The 21,039-nt window shown below is 44.5% G+C and overlaps 2 protein-coding genes and 1 long non-coding RNA gene across 3 annotated transcripts; all 3 read left to right on the top strand.

Annotated features, from left to right (window-relative positions):
* The first annotated feature begins 2,399 nt into the window (after positions 1-2,399).
* On the top strand, positions 2,400-5,811 carry LOC127302242 (uncharacterized). The gene is made up of 6 exons (XM_051332668.2): positions 2,400-2,666; positions 3,244-3,370; positions 3,786-3,955; positions 4,342-4,657; positions 5,050-5,216; positions 5,407-5,811. Exons 1-6 carry the CDS (start codon positions 2,645-2,647, stop codon positions 5,556-5,558), a joined length of 954 nt encoding a protein of 317 aa, XP_051188628.1. The 5' UTR covers positions 2,400-2,644; the 3' UTR covers positions 5,559-5,811.
* Positions 5,812-10,953: 5,142 nt separating this feature from the next.
* On the top strand, positions 10,954-12,816 carry LOC127302160 (uncharacterized). The gene is made up of 3 exons (XR_011742435.1): positions 10,954-11,373; positions 11,560-11,650; positions 11,947-12,816. It is a non-coding gene; the product is annotated as an uncharacterized lncRNA (long non-coding RNA).
* Positions 12,817-18,991: 6,175 nt separating this feature from the next.
* LOC127333380 (ubiquitin C-terminal hydrolase 12-like) lies at positions 18,992-20,235 on the top strand. Its single transcript, XM_071823101.1, has 4 exons — positions 18,992-19,052; positions 19,136-19,445; positions 19,836-20,002; positions 20,084-20,235. Exons 1-4 carry the CDS (start codon positions 18,992-18,994, stop codon positions 20,233-20,235), a joined length of 690 nt encoding a protein of 229 aa, XP_071679202.1.
* The last annotated feature ends 804 nt before the right edge of the window (positions 20,236-21,039 follow it).

Below are 21,039 nucleotides of genomic sequence, written 5' to 3'. Positions count from 1 at the left end.
AGGATAGGGATAAAACGTTTGGTCTTCCCCTCAAGAGATTGCCCTTTTTCGCGTCAGATTTGGCATGAGATTCTATCTTGGCTGCGCATGTCCTGCAGGCCGCCGCAGGACGACGCATCCCTAAAACGAGTGGTGGATCGTGGCAAGGCAACACACCCCCAACCCAATGCGCAAAGGACTTACTACCATAACCCTGATGGTACCCTGGATGATCTGGAAACACAGCAACAGCTGCGTTTTCGATGGACAGCAGCCCTCCATCCGCAGCCTATGTACTACCATCAAAGACGAAGCGGCAGCCTGGGCTACAGCTGGTGCCAACGGACTGAGAGACGTGCTTCCAGCGACCTGGGATGTGCACTAATTTCCTAGCTGTAATAAACCCCTGTAACACCTCGTAGGAGGGTTGTAAACTTCTTCTATCTTTTCAATGAAATGAAACGCAAAAAAGAGTCCCCCAATTTCTATTACACCAACCAGTACTAAATATACATGCAAGAAGGTAAAATCAATTTTCCCTATAAAACCTTGCAGACTTGAAAATGCAGGTACAAACAACAATAAGTTAATGAAGTTTTATACACCAACCAGTACTTAAAATATACATGCAAAAAGTAAAATCAATCTTCCTATAAAAACTTGCTGACTTGAAAATGCAGATACAACAATAATAAGTTAATGAAGTTTTATACATCAACCAGTACTTAAATATACATGCAAAAGGTAAAATCAATCTTCCTATAAACCTTGCTGACTTCAAAATGCAGATACAAAAAACAACATGTTAATCAAATTTTATACACCCACATTATTAAAAAAAATACATGCAACAGCACTCAAAAATGTACATCGCGAAGAACTTGAACTACTCTAAAGTACATGACAGTGATGATTTGCGCAACTTGAACTACTCAAAATGTACATCACGAAGAACTTGAACTACTCTAAAGTACATGACAGTGATGATTTGCGCAACTTGAACTACTCAAAATGTACATCACGAAGAACTTGAACTACTCTAAAGTACATGACAGTGATGATTTGCGCAACTTGAACTACTCAAAATGTACATCACGAAGAACTTGAACTACTCTAAAAGCACATGACAGTGATGATTTGCGCAACTTGAACTACTCAAAATGTACATCACGAAGAACTTGAACTACTCTAAAAGTACATGACAGCCATCATTGGATTTGGATTTCATCTGTGGGGCGTAGGATGAACTACTAGAATCTACTACTGTTAGCAGGGCAACTCGATCTGCTACAAGTGCTACTACCATAAACTCGATCTGCTACAAGTACTACTACGATAACTCGATATGCTACTTCTCGAGCTACTTCTGACAATGATCAAACAGTACAAGTGCAAATCGAGATACTAATCATCAAAATCGACATGATCCGGTGCGAATCAAACACAACAGTGGCACTAATGCAAAACTATACCAAGCCGCCGATGAGTTTCCGCCACAAAATCAACAGGCATACGACCAAAAAAATCTCCGCCACGGGCAAAATCATCTCGGCGGACGAACACCTCTAGCTATCGGGACGAAATCAAAGCACGTAAGAGGGGCAGGGCGCGCGAAATCGAAGCACTAACCAGCGTACCAGCTGTGGATCGACGCGGGCTCGACGCAGAACAAATCGCCGTCGCGGACGCCTCCTCTCCACCTCGAATGGGACGAAATCACACCGACGGCGAGTCGATCCCCGCGTCCACGACACCGATTCTACTCACCAGAGCAGACCTACGGCTCCCCCGGCGACGAGCTCGGCAGCGGCGCGGTGATTTAGGGGAGGAGATCCATCGATTTGGGGGAGAAGCCGAGCAGCGCGATGTGAGAGAGAGAGGAATTGGGTTTGGACAGAGAGGCGAAGAAGAAGCCGACTAGGCCACGCGTGCGGATGTCGTCGTCAGCGGCCGTTGGACGTTAGCGAGGAGGAACGCGAGCGGTCAGATTTTGATCCGACGGTTAAAACGAGAGGTCACCGTCTAAGACAAGCCAGAGACCCAGCACGTAATAGAAATAACTCTGAAACCATGAGTATTTTCGTGTGGCATTTTGGCTGGCGCCTCCCTGCCGTGCGTGACCTGCGACTCTGCGGCGAGCCTCTGCGCGGCGGTTCTATGCGGAGACGCCTCGCCCAATCCACCATGTCACCTCCTGCTCCTTGTGTCGCCGGCGGCGGGGCACTCCTCCATTAGCAGCGCGGGGTAGCACGCGGACGCCACAAGGCGGGATGGCGGGTGCGTTTTAGGGTGCGTTGTTGTGGAGTCGTGAGATTACCGGAAACCACTCGTACGTCGCGATCCAGGAGTTCGTTATGGATATGCAAACAGTTTCGTCCCTAGCTAGAACCTCCATAATAAAACCCCCTCGGCTCACAGCGCCAGGCCTCCAACGCGGTCCGAGGAAGCCATTGAGATTTGAGAGGCGCCGCTCGATCTGCGCTCAAATCCACATCTTTTTCCTCTCTTCAATCCTCATCCGATCCCTGACGATTAGTGCGCCTAGTTGGATAATAATCTCCGATTTCTGTTTCTGTCCTCCCGACTGGAGGTTTCAAGCAACACAACAAATCCTTGGTAATTTCACTTGCGGGCGAGGAGGAGAGAAGAAGAAGACAAACAGCTTATGGGCAACTCCGGAAGTAGAGGTGCGTTTGCCTGGCCTATCCTGAAGTGCAGATTATATGTCTCTTATATGTAAACAAAAGCCAAATGCAATTCACAACAATCCTTCTATCCTTTGTACCCCTGATTGTTGGTGACATGGCTAACTGCTCTAACACATTAGTGGTCAATTCGCACATATAATTCTATTCAAGATCTTGATTTCATATAATTCACAACATACACAATAATTCTGCAGTTAATTTGGAGCTAGCACGTGCACACAAATTTTCTCGGAGCACATTCTCTGTTTACTTCTCTGTTATTAACTTTGAGTTGTGCAGATTATGTCTCTTATATACAAGAACCAGATGCCATCGATTCACACCAATCCTTCTTGTCTTTTTTTACCCCTGATTGGGACTAACTACTCTAATACATTTATGGTCAACTCACGCGGATCATTGTATTCAAGATTCCGATTTCGTATAATCAGAACATGTAAAAAATTCTGTAGTTAATTTGGAATGGCCACGTGCGCACAAATTCTCTCAAGAGCACTTTCTCCCCTTCTCTTATGTGTTATTAACTTTGAGTTGCGCATTTTTTCCAAATTTTCAGCTCCTGCCCTGCTAGGAAAGACGCGTGTTCCAGATTTTGAATGGAAGATTCATGACTTCTCAGCCCTGGTTGACACCAAAGCTACGTCAGTAGTATCTGGTCCTTTTCACTGCTGTGGGCATCAGTGGTACGCATAATACTAAAGCTATATAAAGGAACGTCACCAAAATCAACATATTATAGATAATATAAATACCATCTGGTTTCGTTTAGTAGATATAGCAACAGTAATCTTTTACCCATAGGATGCAGCGGTAGAGCCTCACCGCCTGTGACCGAGAGGTCCCAGGTTCGAGTCGCGGTCTCCTCACATTGCACTTTGTGAGGGTAAGGCTTGCCACTAACACCTTCCCCAGACCCCGCACAGTGCGGGAGCTCTCAGCACTGGGTACATCCTTTAATCTTTTACCCATAGGATGCATAAATACTATCAGATATATGTGATGAAGCTTGATAGGATGCATGAACTGAAGAAATTTACGCTTCATTCTTACTTCAGCGATGAGTTATAGACTGACTTTACTTCCGGCTTCATTTACCAGGAGCCTGAAAGTGAGTCCAATGCATACAAAACCTTTCGGCGGAACTCCATATGTTGCTCTTGGTCTTCTACTGCAGAAAAAAATTTGCATGGAGAAAGATCACACCGTCCATGCAGTGTTTGAGTTGTCAATATACAACCATTCTGATGGAATGTATTGTGGAGCCAAAGGTAATCTCGTGAATTATAGTGTTTCACACACATCTATCTTATTACAGCTGGGAGTCTATAGCTCTTTGTGTGACAAGTTTGAGCTATAATTTCCATCAATATGAGCCAACAGTTATAATAACTTTTTTAATACGACCATTACCACACAAGCTTGTCTCTGTATGTCAAACTCGAGAGTTGACACTATTCTGATTCGAACAACAATCGAGAGTAAGTATACATGTTGTATTTTAATTTGATAATCTTTATTTGGATATAATTCGCTACTTTGATCTCTAGTTCCATGCTTAATAGGGGAGACACAGCTGGTTATATAGTATTTGGATATTTGGATCTTACATGCAAGTTCTTTTTTCTCTAATCGTGTAACGTTTACACAAACGCAGTCAGCCACAGCTTTGATTTCAAGAACTACATGTCGAACATGGAATGCTTGATTCCTCTGCAGGAGCTACTGAGATCGTCTGATTTTCTAGTTGATGACAGTTGTGTCTTTGGTGTGGAGATATTAAAACTTGATGTCTCTTCTCCTGAAAAGAAATCTGATGTGGTTCAGAAGAAGGCTACCACAGTCCAGAACCTCTTTGTCCAGAAGAAGGGATTCATCAAAGGGACATATACCTGGACCATGAACAACTTCCTTGAATTGGACTCAAAGCACTCTGTCCGATCTCGTTCATTTAAAGTTGGAGGACATGAATGGTATTGATTTCATCATTGGTTATCAATTACATTATATATTGTTATATTTAAATGATAAGCATGTGTTATTATTTATCAGACCTTTATCTTATATGTACATATCATTTTGCTTGCCATATTTAGTTACTTAATTACTAATTTGTGGTGGACAGAATATTTTGTTGAACGTTTTATGCAAACAGAGATTATTGATGGTCCCTTGACACTTAAGATATCCCAGTTGGACATGTTAGCTTTATTTCTAGGCATATGGAACTTTAAAAAAAACTATATCTAGTATATTTACATAAACTTAGCAGGATATTTTTAAGTTCAATAACTTACCAAATAACCCAAACATTTTCTTGGGTTCTCACTTATATTTGAGTGTCACTTTACCTGTTTGTCAACAGGCATATCTCCATGTATCCGTGTGGTGACAAGTACAGCACCGATTGTCTCTCCTTGTCGTTACACCTGCATGCTTCGGACGATCTCCCTCCTGGGTCCGGGATGGCGGTTGAAATGACTCTATCCATCCTGGACCAAAAGAACGGGAAACACTTCAGTGTAACTTCAGGTTCAATCCTCCTTACCAACTATTAGTGCCGTTTGTAGATCGTCTCAACCCTCCTTAGCAATTTTGTTGAACTCGTACTTCTGGTTATTATAATAAGAAGCCGTGTGCATCAATTGATGCAGAGGCTGGAGCTATGCTCCCTTATCGAAAAGAAAAACTCATGATTACAACTGATGCACCGTGGTCGCAGGTCTCGTGGTGTTCTCGGCTTCATCTTCATGGGGTTGGTCCAACTTCTTTCCACTCAAGAATCTCAGGGACCCGTCCGGAGGCTATCTTATTGAGTCAAATTGCGTTGTCAAGGCAGACTTCACCATATTTGGGTCATCCAATCATGGCTAGAGAGGACTCGGGCTTTAAACTAATGAAGCCAAAACCGGTGAACATCATCTTAAGAACCTGGAGAACCCGGGTGTGTGGAAGCCAGTGACTTTTTACGATTACTATGAAAAGAAAATAAAGTCAATGTCGTCCTAGCCACACCCTTAACAGCATACCCTGGCAACCAAGCTGAACCATTAGTCTTTGGTCGTTTTGTTATTAACACAGATCATGTTTGGTGAACCAACTTTATTTATTTTGTGGTTTGGTTATATATTTTCGTCCAATCTCCGAAGCTGAGTTTGCGTTGTGTCCAAGCAACATAAAAACTATGAAAGACATAAGAGTGTTTTTTTAGGTGAAGACATAAGAGGTATATATATCGCCTTGCAGCCTTTTATTTTGTCATATACTCATATATGGTTCTGTATAATACATGAAAAATGAGTTTACAAGTGTCTAGCATAGAGATATACAAGATATGTATGTTCTCATGTACTATTGTGTAATGCTCTTAAATGTAATTTCATTTTTAAACGAGAAAAAGATTTACTGTTTCCACAAATAAAGAAAGAGTTTTTTATAAGAAATCGTTTAAACCAAAAGGCCAAGGGCCCATAAAGGAAAAAAAGAAATTCTCCAACATGAGCGCGGCAAGCCGCGCTTTCCTACCTAGTAAGGGAAAAGTATGGCAGCGCAGGTGCGCACTGCGCACGCCCCATCCCCACCAACCATTCCCCTTCGCACACTAGGATTTGACTTTTCTTATTTGTCACTCACTCTCTTGCATGTACATATATAATCCAAAACTTAGAGCATCTCTTCTAGACGAACTTTGCTAAACTATTGTACACGTGCCGTGGCTGCTCCAAAAATCCCCTCTCGGAACATAATCTAGTTAGGTGAGACACAAGTTTTTTTTACATGTGAGTAAATCACTTGCAAAGAAGGGGCAAAATTGGCTAGAATAGGTGCACCCAGCCGAAGGCGACATCCACCGTTGCTCCCACGTGAGAGAAAAGCTGCGGCCTACCGCAGACCAGAAAACTACCAGTGGCACACCACTTTTCTGGTGCGCCACTAATGGGCAAGGTAGAAGTGGGGCACCGGCCCAGGTCTTGCGCATCTCCTATCCGGATCATGTCATCCGAGTCGGTGCTGCCAGTCTGCGTGAGGAGTCACCTATTTGGCATAGACCGGATTGAGCTTCACGATGCCGCTATGGTGAGGTCTTCGGTGGTTGTTTCTTCGGGGAAGTCAAATTTGTTGCAGAGTGATGATGATGAAGATGGTGGGAAACCTCGACGTCCTTGCCTCAGTGGTGTGTGTAGCTTATGTGGGTAGCCAGGGTTGTTGTGTGTGCGCCTTCGCGATGGTCGTGTTCCACAACGGCATGCGTGGGTATTTGTACTGGTCTTTGGACAGTTTTCCGTTAATAAACCGGTCATCTGTTTTTTCTTCTATATTAGCGAAAATGGCCGCGCATGAAATGGAGCGGAGAAACACGGGGCAACCTAGAGGCGGCCGCACACCAACAATTTCGGCCAGATCGCTCGCCGCTGGTGGCCATAGAGAGAGGGGGGCGTTGTGTGCATGCTGCTAAAACTTCCGGCGGCAGTTGGGACTCGTGCGTGTTGGTGGAATTTGGCAGCGCGCTGAATCGCAGGTCTCAAATATACAACTTTGGATATGGCAGTATTTGTAGTACCCCAAAAAAATTATGGCGCGCGGGAGCACCCTTTTTATACTAACACGTTCAAAATAAGCAGTTTGTTTTGGCGTCATCGTAAAATATGGTATCTGCTGGAGTTGCTCTTGTTAGGGTAATAGACTTCGTGTATTACCAGGGGCTAAAGGCCATAATATATAGTACAGGTACAAGTGCAAATATGCAGGAAGCCCTCTAACATATGGGGAAACTACAATATACAAATATATACATCTAACACCCCCCTCAAACTCATGGTGGATCAACAATACTGAGTTTGGAGAGTAAGAAGTCATGTTGCGCTCGGGTTTGTGCCTTTGTGAAGAAATCCGCCAACTGCAAATCTGAAGGCACATAATGAAGCGCAACAACCTGAGCCTGCAGCTGAGCACGTGCATAAAAATCATCAACACCAATATGCTTGGTAAGCTCATGCTTGACTGGATCACGTGCAATACTGATAGCACCTGTACTGTCAGATAAAAGTGGAGTGGGTGTCGTAACAGGGACCCCCAAAATCTGCAAGCAACCACCGTAACCAGGTCACCTCAGCAATCAACAAAGCCATAGCCCGCAGCTCAGCCTCAACACTCGAACGGGAAACCGCTACATGTGTCTTCGTCTTCCAAGCAACAAGCGAACCACCAAGAAACACACAGTAAGCAGAAAGTGAACGACGATCCGTAGGATCACTCGCCCACGTAGCATCCGAGTAGCACTGGAGCTGGAGAGAGCTGGAACTAGGAAAGAAAAGGCGACGAGTGATCGTGCCACGAAGATAACGAAGAACACGAAGAAGATAACTGTAGTGAACGGTGGTAGGAGCTGAGACAAACTGACTCAGAATATGAACAGGATAAGAAATATCAGGACGAGTGACATCAAGATAAACAAGACTGCCAACAAGATGGCGATAATGTGTAGGATCAGGAAGAGGATCACCATCAGTAGGACGAAGCTTAACATTAAACTCCATAGGGAGTCTCAACAGTGCGCTCATCCCCAAGACGGCACGAGCAAGAAGATCCTGAATATACTTTTCCTGAGAGATAGAAAAGCCATCAGAAGTGGAGGAGACCTCAATCCCAAGAAAATAGCGAAGATGACCAAGATCAGTCATAAGAAACTGATCACGAAGACGAGCCTTGACAAAGGCAATATACTCAGGATCATCACCAGTAATGATCATATCATCAACATAGAGAAGGAGAAGAGTGCGTCCACGCGGAGAAGTGTGAACAAATAGCGCTGGATCATGAAAACTAGGAGAAAAACCAGCATCAGTCACCACAGAGGCAAAGCGCTCAAACCAGGCACGAGGGGCCTGTTTCAGGCCATAAAGAGAACGTCGAAGACGATAAACCATCCCATCAGGAACAGAAGACCCAGGAGGAGGCTGCATGTAAACCTCCTCACTCAACTCGCCATTAAGAAAAGTGTTCTGAACATCAAGCTGGGACACAGACCAGCGTCGAAGAGAAGCAACATCAAGAAGAGTACGCACAGTGGCCATATGAGCCACAGGGGCAAAAGTCTCATCATAGTCACAGTCGTGCTCCTGCTAAAAGCCACGAGCCACAAGACGCGCTTTATAGCGCTCAAGAGATCCATCAGAGCGGATCTTAATTTTATAGACCCACTTACATGTGATAGGACGAACACCAGAAGGGGGAGAAACAAGATCCCAGGTGCCAGTGTGCTCAAGCGCAGCAATCTCCTCAGCCATGGAAAGCTGCCATCCAGGATGACGATCGGCATCCCGATAAGAAGTCGGCTCGGAGACGACAGAGAGACCATACTAACTAGGAGAGTAACGATCTGGAACACGACGCTGACGAACAGGCCGTGAAGAGGGAAGCTCATCGGTGGAAGACGACTCATCAGAAGAAGAGGAAGAAGGAACAGCAGAGGAAGGGTCCGAAGCCGGAGAACGAGGAGAACTAGGGGAACTAGACGGAGGAGAGGATGGCATCGAGGTCGAAGGGGGAGCATCAGAACTAAGAGGTCGAGGAGAAGAGACAGCGGGAGAGGCATCAGGAAATAGAAGAAAAGAGATATCATCCACCGGGTAAGTACTAGAGGTGGGGCGAGGATAGAAGGGACGCGTCTCATCAAACGTGATATCACGAGAGATGCGCATTCGGTGACCAACGGGGTCCCAACAGCGATAGCCCTTATGCTCATCATTGTATCCGAGAAAAGCACACTCAACGGACCGAGCGGTCAGTTTGGTGCGTTCGTGAGGAAGTAGAAGGACATAGCAAACGCAACCAAATAAACAAAGAGTCGAGTAGTCTGGAGAACTACCAAAGAGACGCTCGAGAGGAATGCCACCTAGAAGGGCAGCAGAAGGCTGAATGTTAATGAGGTAAGTCGGCGTAGCGACAGCCTCAGCCCAGAAATGCGGCGGAAGAGAGGAAGCAATCATCATAGCACAGGTAGTCTCAAGAATATGACGATGCTTACGCTCGGCGACACCATTTTGAGCATGCGCGCCGGGACACAAGAACTGAGCGAGGGTGCCCTGCTCAGCAAGGACACCACGCAGGTGCTGTGAGATATACTCTCCTACAGAATCAGCACGAAACACACGAATAGGCGTGGAATACTGAGTATGAACCATGGCCGCAAAGCGCTAATAAATAGAAAGCACCTCACTGCGAGAGCGCATAAAAAACAACCAGGTGTACTGTGAAAAATCATCAATGAATAAAATATAGTATCGATGGCCCCCTTTTAAAGCAAAGGGGGCCGGACCCCAAACATCGGAATGAACTAAATCAAAAGGTCGCTGAGATACAGACACACTAGTAGGATAGGGAAGCTGAATCTGTTTGCCTAACCTACAACCCTGACAATTTAAAGACACATCTCCTGAGACAGACCCCAGAAGACCACGACGAACTAATGACGATAAACGCGGGCCACAAAGGTGACCCAGCCGATGATGCCACTGCTGAAAAGAGCTAGTGACAGAAGCAGCAACCGCAGAAGAACTGACAGATGAAGTGTCAGCAGATGGAACGCGAAGCCAGTCTAACTCCCATAGCCCCAGAGACTCAAGGCTACGAGGGCCAGCTCCAACCAGGGCCTGTGTACGGCGGTCCTGAACAGCACAAGAATCAGCGTCAAGAATGACGCGACAACACTACAACAAAAACATGCAGTAGAGACATTTTGCTAGAGGCACTTTCCACTATGTCTCCTAAATTCTAATGCAATTTGTTATAGAGGTATTAAGAGAGACACTTTAGAGAATGCCTTAGCGGAAGAGACATCTACCTAGAGACATTCTCCAAAGTGTCTCTTAACATGCTTATAAAGACACTCTAAGAGACATTTTTTAGATTGACTCAACCGTAGAAACATTTTATTGTAGACAATCCTCATAATGTCTCTTGGCACACTCGAGATACACATTGTAGAATTCTTTAAAAGTGAGATGTATAACACAACCACTATAGGACAATCATTTAATACAAAGTTGGAGAAGCTTCAAAATATATCACAGTACAAGTTTCCAAATATGAAGTAGAAAATATAAACTTACTATGTACGTAAATCGTGGAACATAGGTGACTATGTAAAATGTAAAACATCTATAGCAACATCATTTTTTGAATATGCAAAAAAAAAATTCTGGAAAGTTCTCTTACTACATCGAAAGATGGAGCACCGCACCAAACACAATGGCCCAATAGCCGCAGCCGCAACCGCAACACATAGCCCGCACATGGCCGGGCGTCCGCAGTACCCGTCACACACAGCCCCACCTTCTCCTCAACCTCAACTCAGAAGGAACTGCCGATCTATCCGCCACCAGCCCGCCGCCCCTCCCCATATCCTGCAGTACCCGTATCCCGCCGCCACCGTGAGAGCAGCAAGGGGCAGCGCCATAGCCAAAGCCGGCTGCCTTCCTCGACTCCACCGTCGAGGCTACCGCCGTGACTCCGTGGGGCGGTTCAGCGCCGTGTCGGCCTCCTTCCTATCCTGCCGGGCCCCGCTGGTCGGTCTCCTCCTGGACGAGCTCTCCGACGAGGCCGCACCTCCTCCTCGTCCGGCGCGGGCGGCAGCGGGGGCTTATCCTACGGAGGGAACACCATATTGCACTCTATTCTCCACACACACGTACATTCCCCTGACCTATCAACTCTTTGTTTCTTCTTGACCAGGTCTCTCATCCGCCAACGACCACGGGCTATTGGGGCGGATACTGGCTCTTAGAATCCCTACCCTCTCCTGAACCTATTCCTCTAATTTCCCGTTCAGTTATAGCCCCAAATTCTCTAATTTTCTCTTGCTTTTGGATTTCAGGTTGTGGTTCTGCTGGGACTCTTCTACCTCCGCTCCAGGTTCAGGTCGCCGGCCACGCGACCGCAGAGGAGCTGCTCCAGATTCGACTGCAGTTTAGTGCTCTCGCTCTCACTCTGTTGATTGCTACTAATATTCATATAATAAAACTCTAGAGACATATGGCTTTAAGTCCACTTTTATCTGTTGTTATTGTGTAAGTACATCTGGTAGTCAAGCCCTCATGCCTAAGCTTAGTATTTAAGCTAACATTTCCAAAACTTGATTTGGCTGCTCGGTTGCATCTCTATCTCTACTTGGCAAAATTGGATTAGCACTATACCTCACCAAATTTTCAATAGTATATATATGGTCCCGTACTGATCTAACTCTGTGCATATTTCCTGCTAGAGATCAAGCTTCATATGTTAGGCGCAAGGTATCATGTATTCGTGTAATGCAATATATGTACGCAGGTGAGGTCCATCTTTGCTCATCCCCAATTTCACTAGGGAAGCCAACATACAGCTTCTGGTAATCCAATACCTACCAATTATTTTGGATCTCCAGTATGAAGGCCTTCCAATTAACACTTCCGTTTTTGTTCTACCAAATAGTAAAAAAAATACTCTATTATACATCAAGTTATATGACGTGCAGATGGGAACTTTGATGAATAGATACACAGATCCAACTAATGATCCATTATCAGTGCACACCATCAGTTTGATGAATTGTTTGACCAAACTGCATCGATTAAGAAAAGCTTGCCTAGACATCTGTTGCAGCATTGGCCAGGACTCTATGCTCAGCTCTGCTGCCAACAAGTAAGTGTGGAGCTCAAGCAGGTTGCTCAATGCTTGCCTCTTTCCTAACAGAGTTAAAATTATGTTGGGTGGCGGAGTTAAGCTTTTGCTATGTTATCCTGCGGAATTAATTTACGAAGCATATAGCCAGGTTAGTACATCTAATGTCCGTGGAGACTACAAGAGAAGAATTTACATCCAGACTGAAATCAATAGTGGGAAAGTTCAGTAAGATATATACAATCTCGACACCCATGGTTTCTCCAGTTATTGCGTAGTCTTTGTTTCTTACTTCTCTATGCAACCAACTTCGGCTTACAAAAGGTAATATTTTGTATAGACCATAGTAACAACTTATTATTTAGTTGTTGCTTGGTGTTTGTGGCCCACAACCAATTTCTGGAGATTAAAAGTACCATAGCATTATACATATTGTAGTCATGCACTATTTATGGTGTGACAATCCATGTAAATAGGATTTGAGCAGTTTGGATTCAGTTTCATGCTAATAAGTTACCAATATAAACATATATTTGGTATCATCAATGTTTAGAAGCTTCACAGCAGGTTTCTTAAGAAGTCGCACCATTACAAATGAAATGAGTATATCCTTACTACTATTGTTTTAAGCGATTCTAAGATTTGCTAGCCCATGGAGTGCCCGGGTTGATGATAGTAATGATAATTTCTTTGAATTTGTGATAGGGGGAATACATATTTCTATATCAGCGGTTGGCTCTTTGACGAAAGTGGCATTGGTTCGGTGGCTCCAAGGTCTCTGAATTTTATATGTTGGTTGGCAACAATAGCTCGGAAGGGAACTCTATAGTGTTTGGTCACATGGTATAATGGTGTGTAGTATTAAGACTATGTCGTTTGATTTTTGTGATGTTGTATAGCAGAGAGAAGTTAGTTGTGATTTTTTTTCTTCAGTTCTTTTTTTTAATGGGCATCTAGCTGGCACACTCTGGTGTCAATATTTTATTTGTAATACTCATGTCTTTATCTACATTTAGTGAAATCCCAGTGAATAAGAGTAAGTATATTTTGTTCCTATGTCATTTAATTTGTATGTGTATTATGTTATTGAATCTCGGTAGTGTAATTTTTAGAGAGCAAATGTTTTGATCTAAGTAAAGGCATAAAAGAATGTCTCTATGATGTCGCTCTGGAGACTTGTTAAGATACCTCTATAGGGACTATATATGCGCCTAAAAATGCCATTACCAGATATTCAAAAAGGACAAAATCTATGTCTCTACACAGTGTGAGATATATTTCTATAGACAAAACAATATGCCTTTATTCAATGTCTCTACATTTCTAGAGATGGATACGTTGCCACACCAAAATGTTTGTATTAATGTTAGAGACAAGCTTAAATGCCGCAAGAAAGTGCCTCTATACCTATACATACACTTTCGAAGTGTATCTTTGAAATGCCTCTATGTGTGTACATACAAAACCTGGTGTCTTTACGAAGTGACCATATATCATTTATAAACATTTTTCAAAATGTCTCTATGGTATAAGACACACTGCACGTAGTGACACTTTTAAGACAATGGGTAAAATGCCTTTACAGGAATGTAAAGGCAATATAAGTGTCTCTACGTAACCAAAATAGTGCCTCTATGGGCTAGTTTTCTTGTAGTGCAACCAGAATCAGTAAGCTGACTAGTAGAAAAAAGGTTCATCTTAAGACTATGAACATGAGAAACGTCAGGAACAGAGAAAGAGGAAGTAGAGAGGGTGTCTCGGCTGGAAATAGGAAGAGAGATACCATCAGCCGTGATAACACGGACATGAGAAATAAGAGAGCGAAGAGCAGAAAGGATATAAGACGCAGAAGTCATATGAAAAGAAGCTCCAGAATCCAGATACCACAGGCATGACGTATCTGACTGTGTAGAAGGTGATGGTATCGCGGTGCCAGAAGAGCTAGACACAGAACCAGCAGTACCCGACGAGGAAGAGCCTGTAGCAGCGAGCAGACCACGAAGACCACGGATAATGTCATGATCAGACAGTGCAACAGCAGAACATCCTGAAGAACCAGCCTGCTTACGAGCATGGTACTGCTGACGTAAGTTGGGATCCCTCCTCCAGCAGCTAGAGACATTGTGGCCAGGCTTGCCACAGTAGGCGCACGGAGGACGAGTAGGTGTTTTCATACCACGAGGCTGCTGAGGCTGACTCTGGCCCTGGACCGGAGGAGTAGAGAGTATCGGCGGTATTGGAGACCGCAACGAAGCCGACGGCACAGGAGAACCACGAGCAGACGGCACAGGAGGACCACGAGCAGCAAGTACAGAGGGAACCTCAAAAAGACCAGCACCACGAAGACGAGTCTCCTCAGCACGAAGCTCAGACAGGACCTCAGAGAGCGGAACACGACCACAGGCAAGCAGCTGGGCACGAAGCGGCTCAAACTCCTTTCGGAGGCGCGACAAGAACTCAAATACGCGCTGAAACTCCAGATCCGCGCGCACAGTCAGACAGCAGGGACAGGTGGCACACACAGCTGTACGAAGAGAATCAAGCTAACGCAAAATAGCAGCACTCTGAGTATATAACTCATCAATAGTGGAATCACCCTGCTGAAGAGCATGCTCCTGGCGAACCACAGATAGGTAAAGAGCATCCCAGACGGCTGATAGTGCTGACGAAGAAAAGCCCACTAAGCAGCAGCAGTGGGAAGAGCCACGAACTCAGCAGCATACTGGGGTAGAACACTGGAAGTGAGAACAGCAGCAGCACGAGCATCCTCATCTATCCACTGAGTGTAGTCAGTCAAATCCAGCCGGTACGTCGCAACAGCGATAGAATACTCCTGGACCTTCCGGTCATACTCAGCCAGAGCAGTATCATCAGCACTCTTGGCAGCATCCTTGACGGGCGTCGGTGCAATAGGCGACGTAGGAGCAGCGGGGCGCGGCGGACAGGAGACCTCGCTAGAAAGCACACCCCAAAGACGAAGACCGCACATGTGGACGCGCATGAAGGCAGCGAAATCAGGATAATTCGCGCCATAAAAAATCACCGGGCAGCGAGGGATCGCAAGGTAGCCCGACGAGGAAGACATAGTTATTTTTTTTTATGAGACGCTCGGAACTAGATCGAAATCGAGACGAAACTGGGAGACGGGCGGCTGCGGCCTTGGAGACGGGCGACTGCGGGGCCGGGCGGGCAGCCGGAGACGGGCAGCAGCGGGGGCCGGGCAGGCGGCGGCGGGGCCGGACGGGCGGCGACCGGAGCCGAGCGCCCCGGGGACGGGGGCCGGGCGCGGAAGGAGGAGAGCAGACGGGGCCGGGCGTGGAAGGAGGCGAGCAGACAGGCCGGGCGGCGGCGGCGGCCGGACGACGAGAGAGAGACAGCGGCGGCGGCCGGGCGCGGCGGCAGGAGGCCGGGGCGGGCGGTGGCGGCTACGAGGAGAGGAGCTAACCTTGCTCTGATACCATGTTAGGGTAATAGACTTCTTTTATTACCATGGGGCCAAAGGCCACAATATATAGTACAGGTATAGGTGCAAATATGCAGGAAGCCCCCTAACATATGGAAAAACTACAATATGCAAATATATACATCTAACAGCTCTTAGGGCATGTACATTGGTTTAGACGGATGGTGTCTATAGTACTACTCCATGTCATCTATAGACAATGATATAGACAGTGTATACAATAGTCTGTTTGTAAGTTGTCTATTTTTAGCCATAGCTATATGTGAGTATAAATTATAGACACCCTTCATACAACAACAAAAATGGTGTCTGTAAGCTGACTGTCTGGAACTTTACAGTCAGCCTCCTCTCTCCTCACTCTCTTTCCTCCACATCATCAAAATCACCTATAACTATCTCTTAGAGACAACTGACTCATCACCATTGTACATGCTCTATCACCAAGTCATCCACCCACGACAGTTAGTCGGTAAAGCAGCGCCTTGCCATAATTTATGAGTTTGTTGTAGGTAATATCCGAACAAATTTCTCCCTAGAGTTTAGGCGGAAGGCATGCTAAAATTGTTGTGATTGAACCATTCCACACGCATATATAAAAGCCCGTCCCTTCGCGCCTCCGGATTTCCAACGCCGCCCGAGGAAGCAATTGTCAGCCGCGCTCAATCTACTCCAAAATCCAGGTCTTTCTCATCCCTCGCTTCGTCTGCATCTTAGCGTTCTAAGTACTAGTAAACTACTGTACTTACCATATATAACAATTTCCGGACCAGAGGGTTTCAGGGTTTTGCAGTACGACCAGTTCCTTTTGGATCTAATACCTGTTCAGTATATTCGAGAAGCCTGAATCTACGTGTTTATGGGGAGGGATTCTACTTCTTGATCACTTTTAGTATCTGATTTTTTCCCATGGCAAATTCTTTACATCGACCTGCTAATAATTATGACCAACAGTCGCACCCTTGTAGGATAAATATTTCTTCATCAAGATTTGCACAATCTTTAGAGATTCTTCTGATGTTCTTCACAGCACTGTGTCATGATGATCAATTTCTCTTGCAGAGGAGGAGAGAAGAGGAACCACACTAGAGCCATGGGCAACTCCGGGAGCACATGTACGTATTTCTGCGTCTGATCCATCAATTGTGACGTAGAATGTCCGTTTTTAGTGGAATTTTTGTTCATGTTACTGTATTTAGTGGATTTTTTAAATTTGTACATCAACTGCAACGGTATTAGGCCTATGGAAAAGGGCTGCATGAACTGCCACGAGAGATAGCCTACTGTAGTGGGTGCCTGATGTTGTACGTTTTAGTTTGGTTTTTTTCCTTTGATGAAAATCTTTTTGCGTCCAAACTCCATTTCCTGCTAAATCCGAAGATGTAGAAAGCTTTTGCATATGTTCTTTACAAAAATATATACAAGAGTACATACAAATTAAACTGTTCTGCTGCTTTAAAGATGTAGACATTAGTTGCAGCATATTTACATGGAAACGCGGCAGAATATGAATTTTCTCATAACTCGTACTTATTTTCTGTTAACTGACATGCAATTTTGAGTCGTTGCTATTGTGGAAATTTCAGCTCCTCCAAGATTAGGAAAGGCCCACGTTCCGCATTTACAATGGAAGATTCATGACTTTTCGGCACTGCTTAAGACAGGAGCCAAGTCAGCAAGATCTTCTTATTTCCACTGCTCTGGGTATAACTGGTATGCACCATAACTGCAAAAGGAATGTTGCCCAATTTACTGTGTTTTTTTTTTCGAAATGGAGACTCTCCCCCAGCCTCTGCATCGAGTAATGCATACAACTTTTATTGATGATTATTAAGTTTAAGTGTATGTTTTACAAAAGATTACATCATGGATCACACAGGGTTGAGACATGAATCAACCATCTAAAGACAAGAGAAAACATGTGGCGACTCTGCGCTACCATGTTAATCTAAGATCAAAACGCCAGCTGAACTGGTTGTATATATCCCGTGCAACCTTCTCTAGCCGGTTGCACCCAATATCCAAGTCCTCGCGTTTCTCCGTTGGTTGTAGGCAGGACCACATACGGATCCAATGTGTAGCCATTGGTATTACCTGCATAAAAGAAGTTGATTTTGCATTGTTAAATATATAATCATTCCGTGTATTCCACGTGGCTCATAATAAAGCACAAACACCAACTCTGATGTGCACTTTATCTTTCTTTGGTACACCCGCTAACCAATTCCCAAACAAGTTCGTAATATTTGCCGGGGGAATAATATTAAAAGTCATACAGACTATACGCCATACCATTTTTGCAAAGGGACAATCGATAAATAAATGTTGTATTGTTTCATCTTGATCACAAAAACAACATCTACGACTTCCTTGCCAGTTCCTCTTTGCTAAATTATCTTTAGTAAGCAAAACTTTCTTATGCAAGAACCACATAAAAATTCTAATTTTAAGTGGTACTTTCATCTTCCAAATGTATTTACGAAGAAACTTTGTGTGGTCATTCATGTAATCTAGATACAAAGATTTGACCGAGAAAATGCCAGACGTTGTTAACTTCCAAATAAAAACATCCGGCTGTGTGGTCAAATTAACACTGACTAAGCGGCTGCACAAGTGTGTCCATCTATCCTCCCTGTTTCCCTGCAATTACTGTGTGTTAGATGTAAATATGATGCATTACAAGCCAGCTTATTTATTAGGTTTCTTTCAGCAGGTCGAGTAGTTATCTGTATAGCAGTACTAATTTAGGATGTGAACTACACACAAATCATTTTCCTTTGGCGTCAAAATGGCAATTATAGTTAGAGCCTGAATTTGATAGGATGCACGAAGAAACAAATATGATTTCATTCTTACTTCAGTTATGACTACTTTCAGGTTGACTTTGTTTTACCTTTTTGTCCATCGATTCTTTTACCAGGTTGCTGAAAGTGACACCATCAACGAGCAAAACAACTGATGCTAAAACTCCATATGTTGGTCTTTGCCTTAAACTATGCCGGACAGGCTTGGAGCCAGGTGACACAGTGAATGCAGTGTTTGAGTTATCAGTATACAATCATTCAAAGAAGATGTATTGTGGATACACAGGTAGTTTTGCTAAATGCTTCCTTGTGCACATTCATCCAATTACAGCTGGGTTCCTGGTCTTTAAGTTTGAGCTATAGACATGTTTGGGTTTACAGCGAACATGGTATCAGCATCGGATTCACAACTGTCATCTTTGCATGTATTCTTAATTGGTTCATGGGGTGTGAACGGAAGTCATACATTGTTTGGGACATGCACATGCAAGCTTTCTTTCTCTAATCTTCTAATCTTTACATAAATGCAGCTAGCCACTACTTTTATATGAAGAATACCAACTCAAAGAATGAATGTTTCATTCCTCTTCAGAAGCTACGAAAATCATCTGCTTTTCTAGTTGATGATAGTTGTGTATTTGGTGTGAAGATATTAAAAATTACAGTCACTTCTCAAAAGAAGGATGTTGTGGTTCAGGAGAAGGCCACCACAGTACAGAACCTTTTTGTCCAGAACAAAGGACTCATCAAAGGGACCTACACCTGGACCATGGACAACTACCTTGAACTGGACTCGGATTTTATTCGTTCTCCTACATTTGAAGTTGGTGGACATAAGTGGTATTCATCTCTATCAGTTACATATAAATAACTTATATTAACAATATGCACAAATCATTAGACCATTTCTTGGATATATATGCACATATATACCATGCCAAGTTACATTTACTAATTTCATAGTGGCCAGAAGTACTTGTGAACGTTTTATGCCAGCACACATTAGGGGCAGCTAGATTTCTATGCAAGCAAGTTCTCTTGTCACTTTCGATTCAGATTCCAACTGAATATCTTAGCCTAGTTCTTTAAGCATGGAATCAAACAACTGTAGTTCTAGTATATTTTGAAATACGCAGAAACACATTCAGATGCACCATGTTACAGTATTATCGAATATTCTGTCCGAGTGCTCAATTTTTTTAATGTGTCACTTTGCATGTTTTTGAACAGGTGTGTCGGCATGTATCCGCATGGTGACAGGAACATCACTGATTGTATCTCCTTGTACTTATACCTGGAAGACACTGATGATCTCTCTGGCGAGTCAGGGAAGGCGGTTGACTTAACTTTATCCATCCTGGACCAAAAGAATGGGAAACACTTCACCATGACTACAGGTTCAGCTCTTCTTTGCAACTATCAGTCAACTACTTGCTGCCTCCTGATTTCAGTTGATCTTACATTTTTCACGGTAACAGGTATCTTCGTGTTTCGGGGTGCAAGCGGCTGGGGATGGCCCTGGTTTCTGTCACTCAAGAAATTCAAGGACCCATCTGGAGGCTATCTTGTAGGATCCAGCTGTGTTGTCAAGGCAGATTTCACTATCGTCGGGTCATCCAATGTTGGCTAGATCGTTAGCTCATGGCCCTAGCATTCTACTTGCCTGTACGTAGTATTGTCATACTTGATGCTTTTTCGTAATATTCTTATGGTATAAGATTAGCACTTATGCGATCATCCTCTGGTTCTAACAATGAACTCAGCACTAGGAGTTGAGGAACATGTTAGCTATATTCGGGACAATTTTTTTGTCTGGTTGTACTACGATATGGCATGGATGATGCAAGTATTTCAGCTGGTTAAATCATCTCAGCGCACTTTTAGGTTTCTACCATTTCTCCTCACTTTGTTCTGGCTTCAGCTCGAGGAGGTGTACCATGTCTTGCAATCAGTATCCGTCCATTTGTTTTGGTTTTGGAAGATACAAGATTGCTTGTTTTTACTTGAGGTTCATAGATTGGCATTTGCTTTCACCAGAAGCAAGGACCGATGGCCTTTATTAAATTACAACTGGGGCAGCATACAGATTGATGTGTATGTCTCTAAGATGACGGAAGAGGCGACGGGACCCTGGCGCTCGCCGGGGAGAAAGACTCGCCGACGGCTCCATCTGCAGCTGATCCGCTCCGTGCTATCGCCGATCGGGGCTTCCCCGCGTTCTGGGAGCCGTTTCGTTCCCTTGGAGGAGTCGGAGGTGGACGAGGAGATCACGGTGGCGGAGGAGGTGGCTTGGAGGGGTCTAGACGATGAACCGCGGGTTCTGCCGATCGTCCGTGAGGGGATCAAGGTCGGGGTGCGCTGCTGGAGGATTTCTGGGCCAAGATCGGTTATCCAACCGCGGCGGCTCGAACATGGGAGCGGGGCTCAGGCCCGC

Source organism: Lolium perenne, chromosome 1, assembly GCF_019359855.2.
Source record: "Lolium perenne isolate Kyuss_39 chromosome 1, Kyuss_2.0, whole genome shotgun sequence".
Lineage (NCBI taxonomy): Eukaryota > Viridiplantae > Streptophyta > Magnoliopsida > Poales > Poaceae > Lolium > Lolium perenne.
The sequence above is the reverse complement of the archived record's forward strand: the minus strand, read 5'-3'. Positions and strand labels throughout refer to the sequence as shown.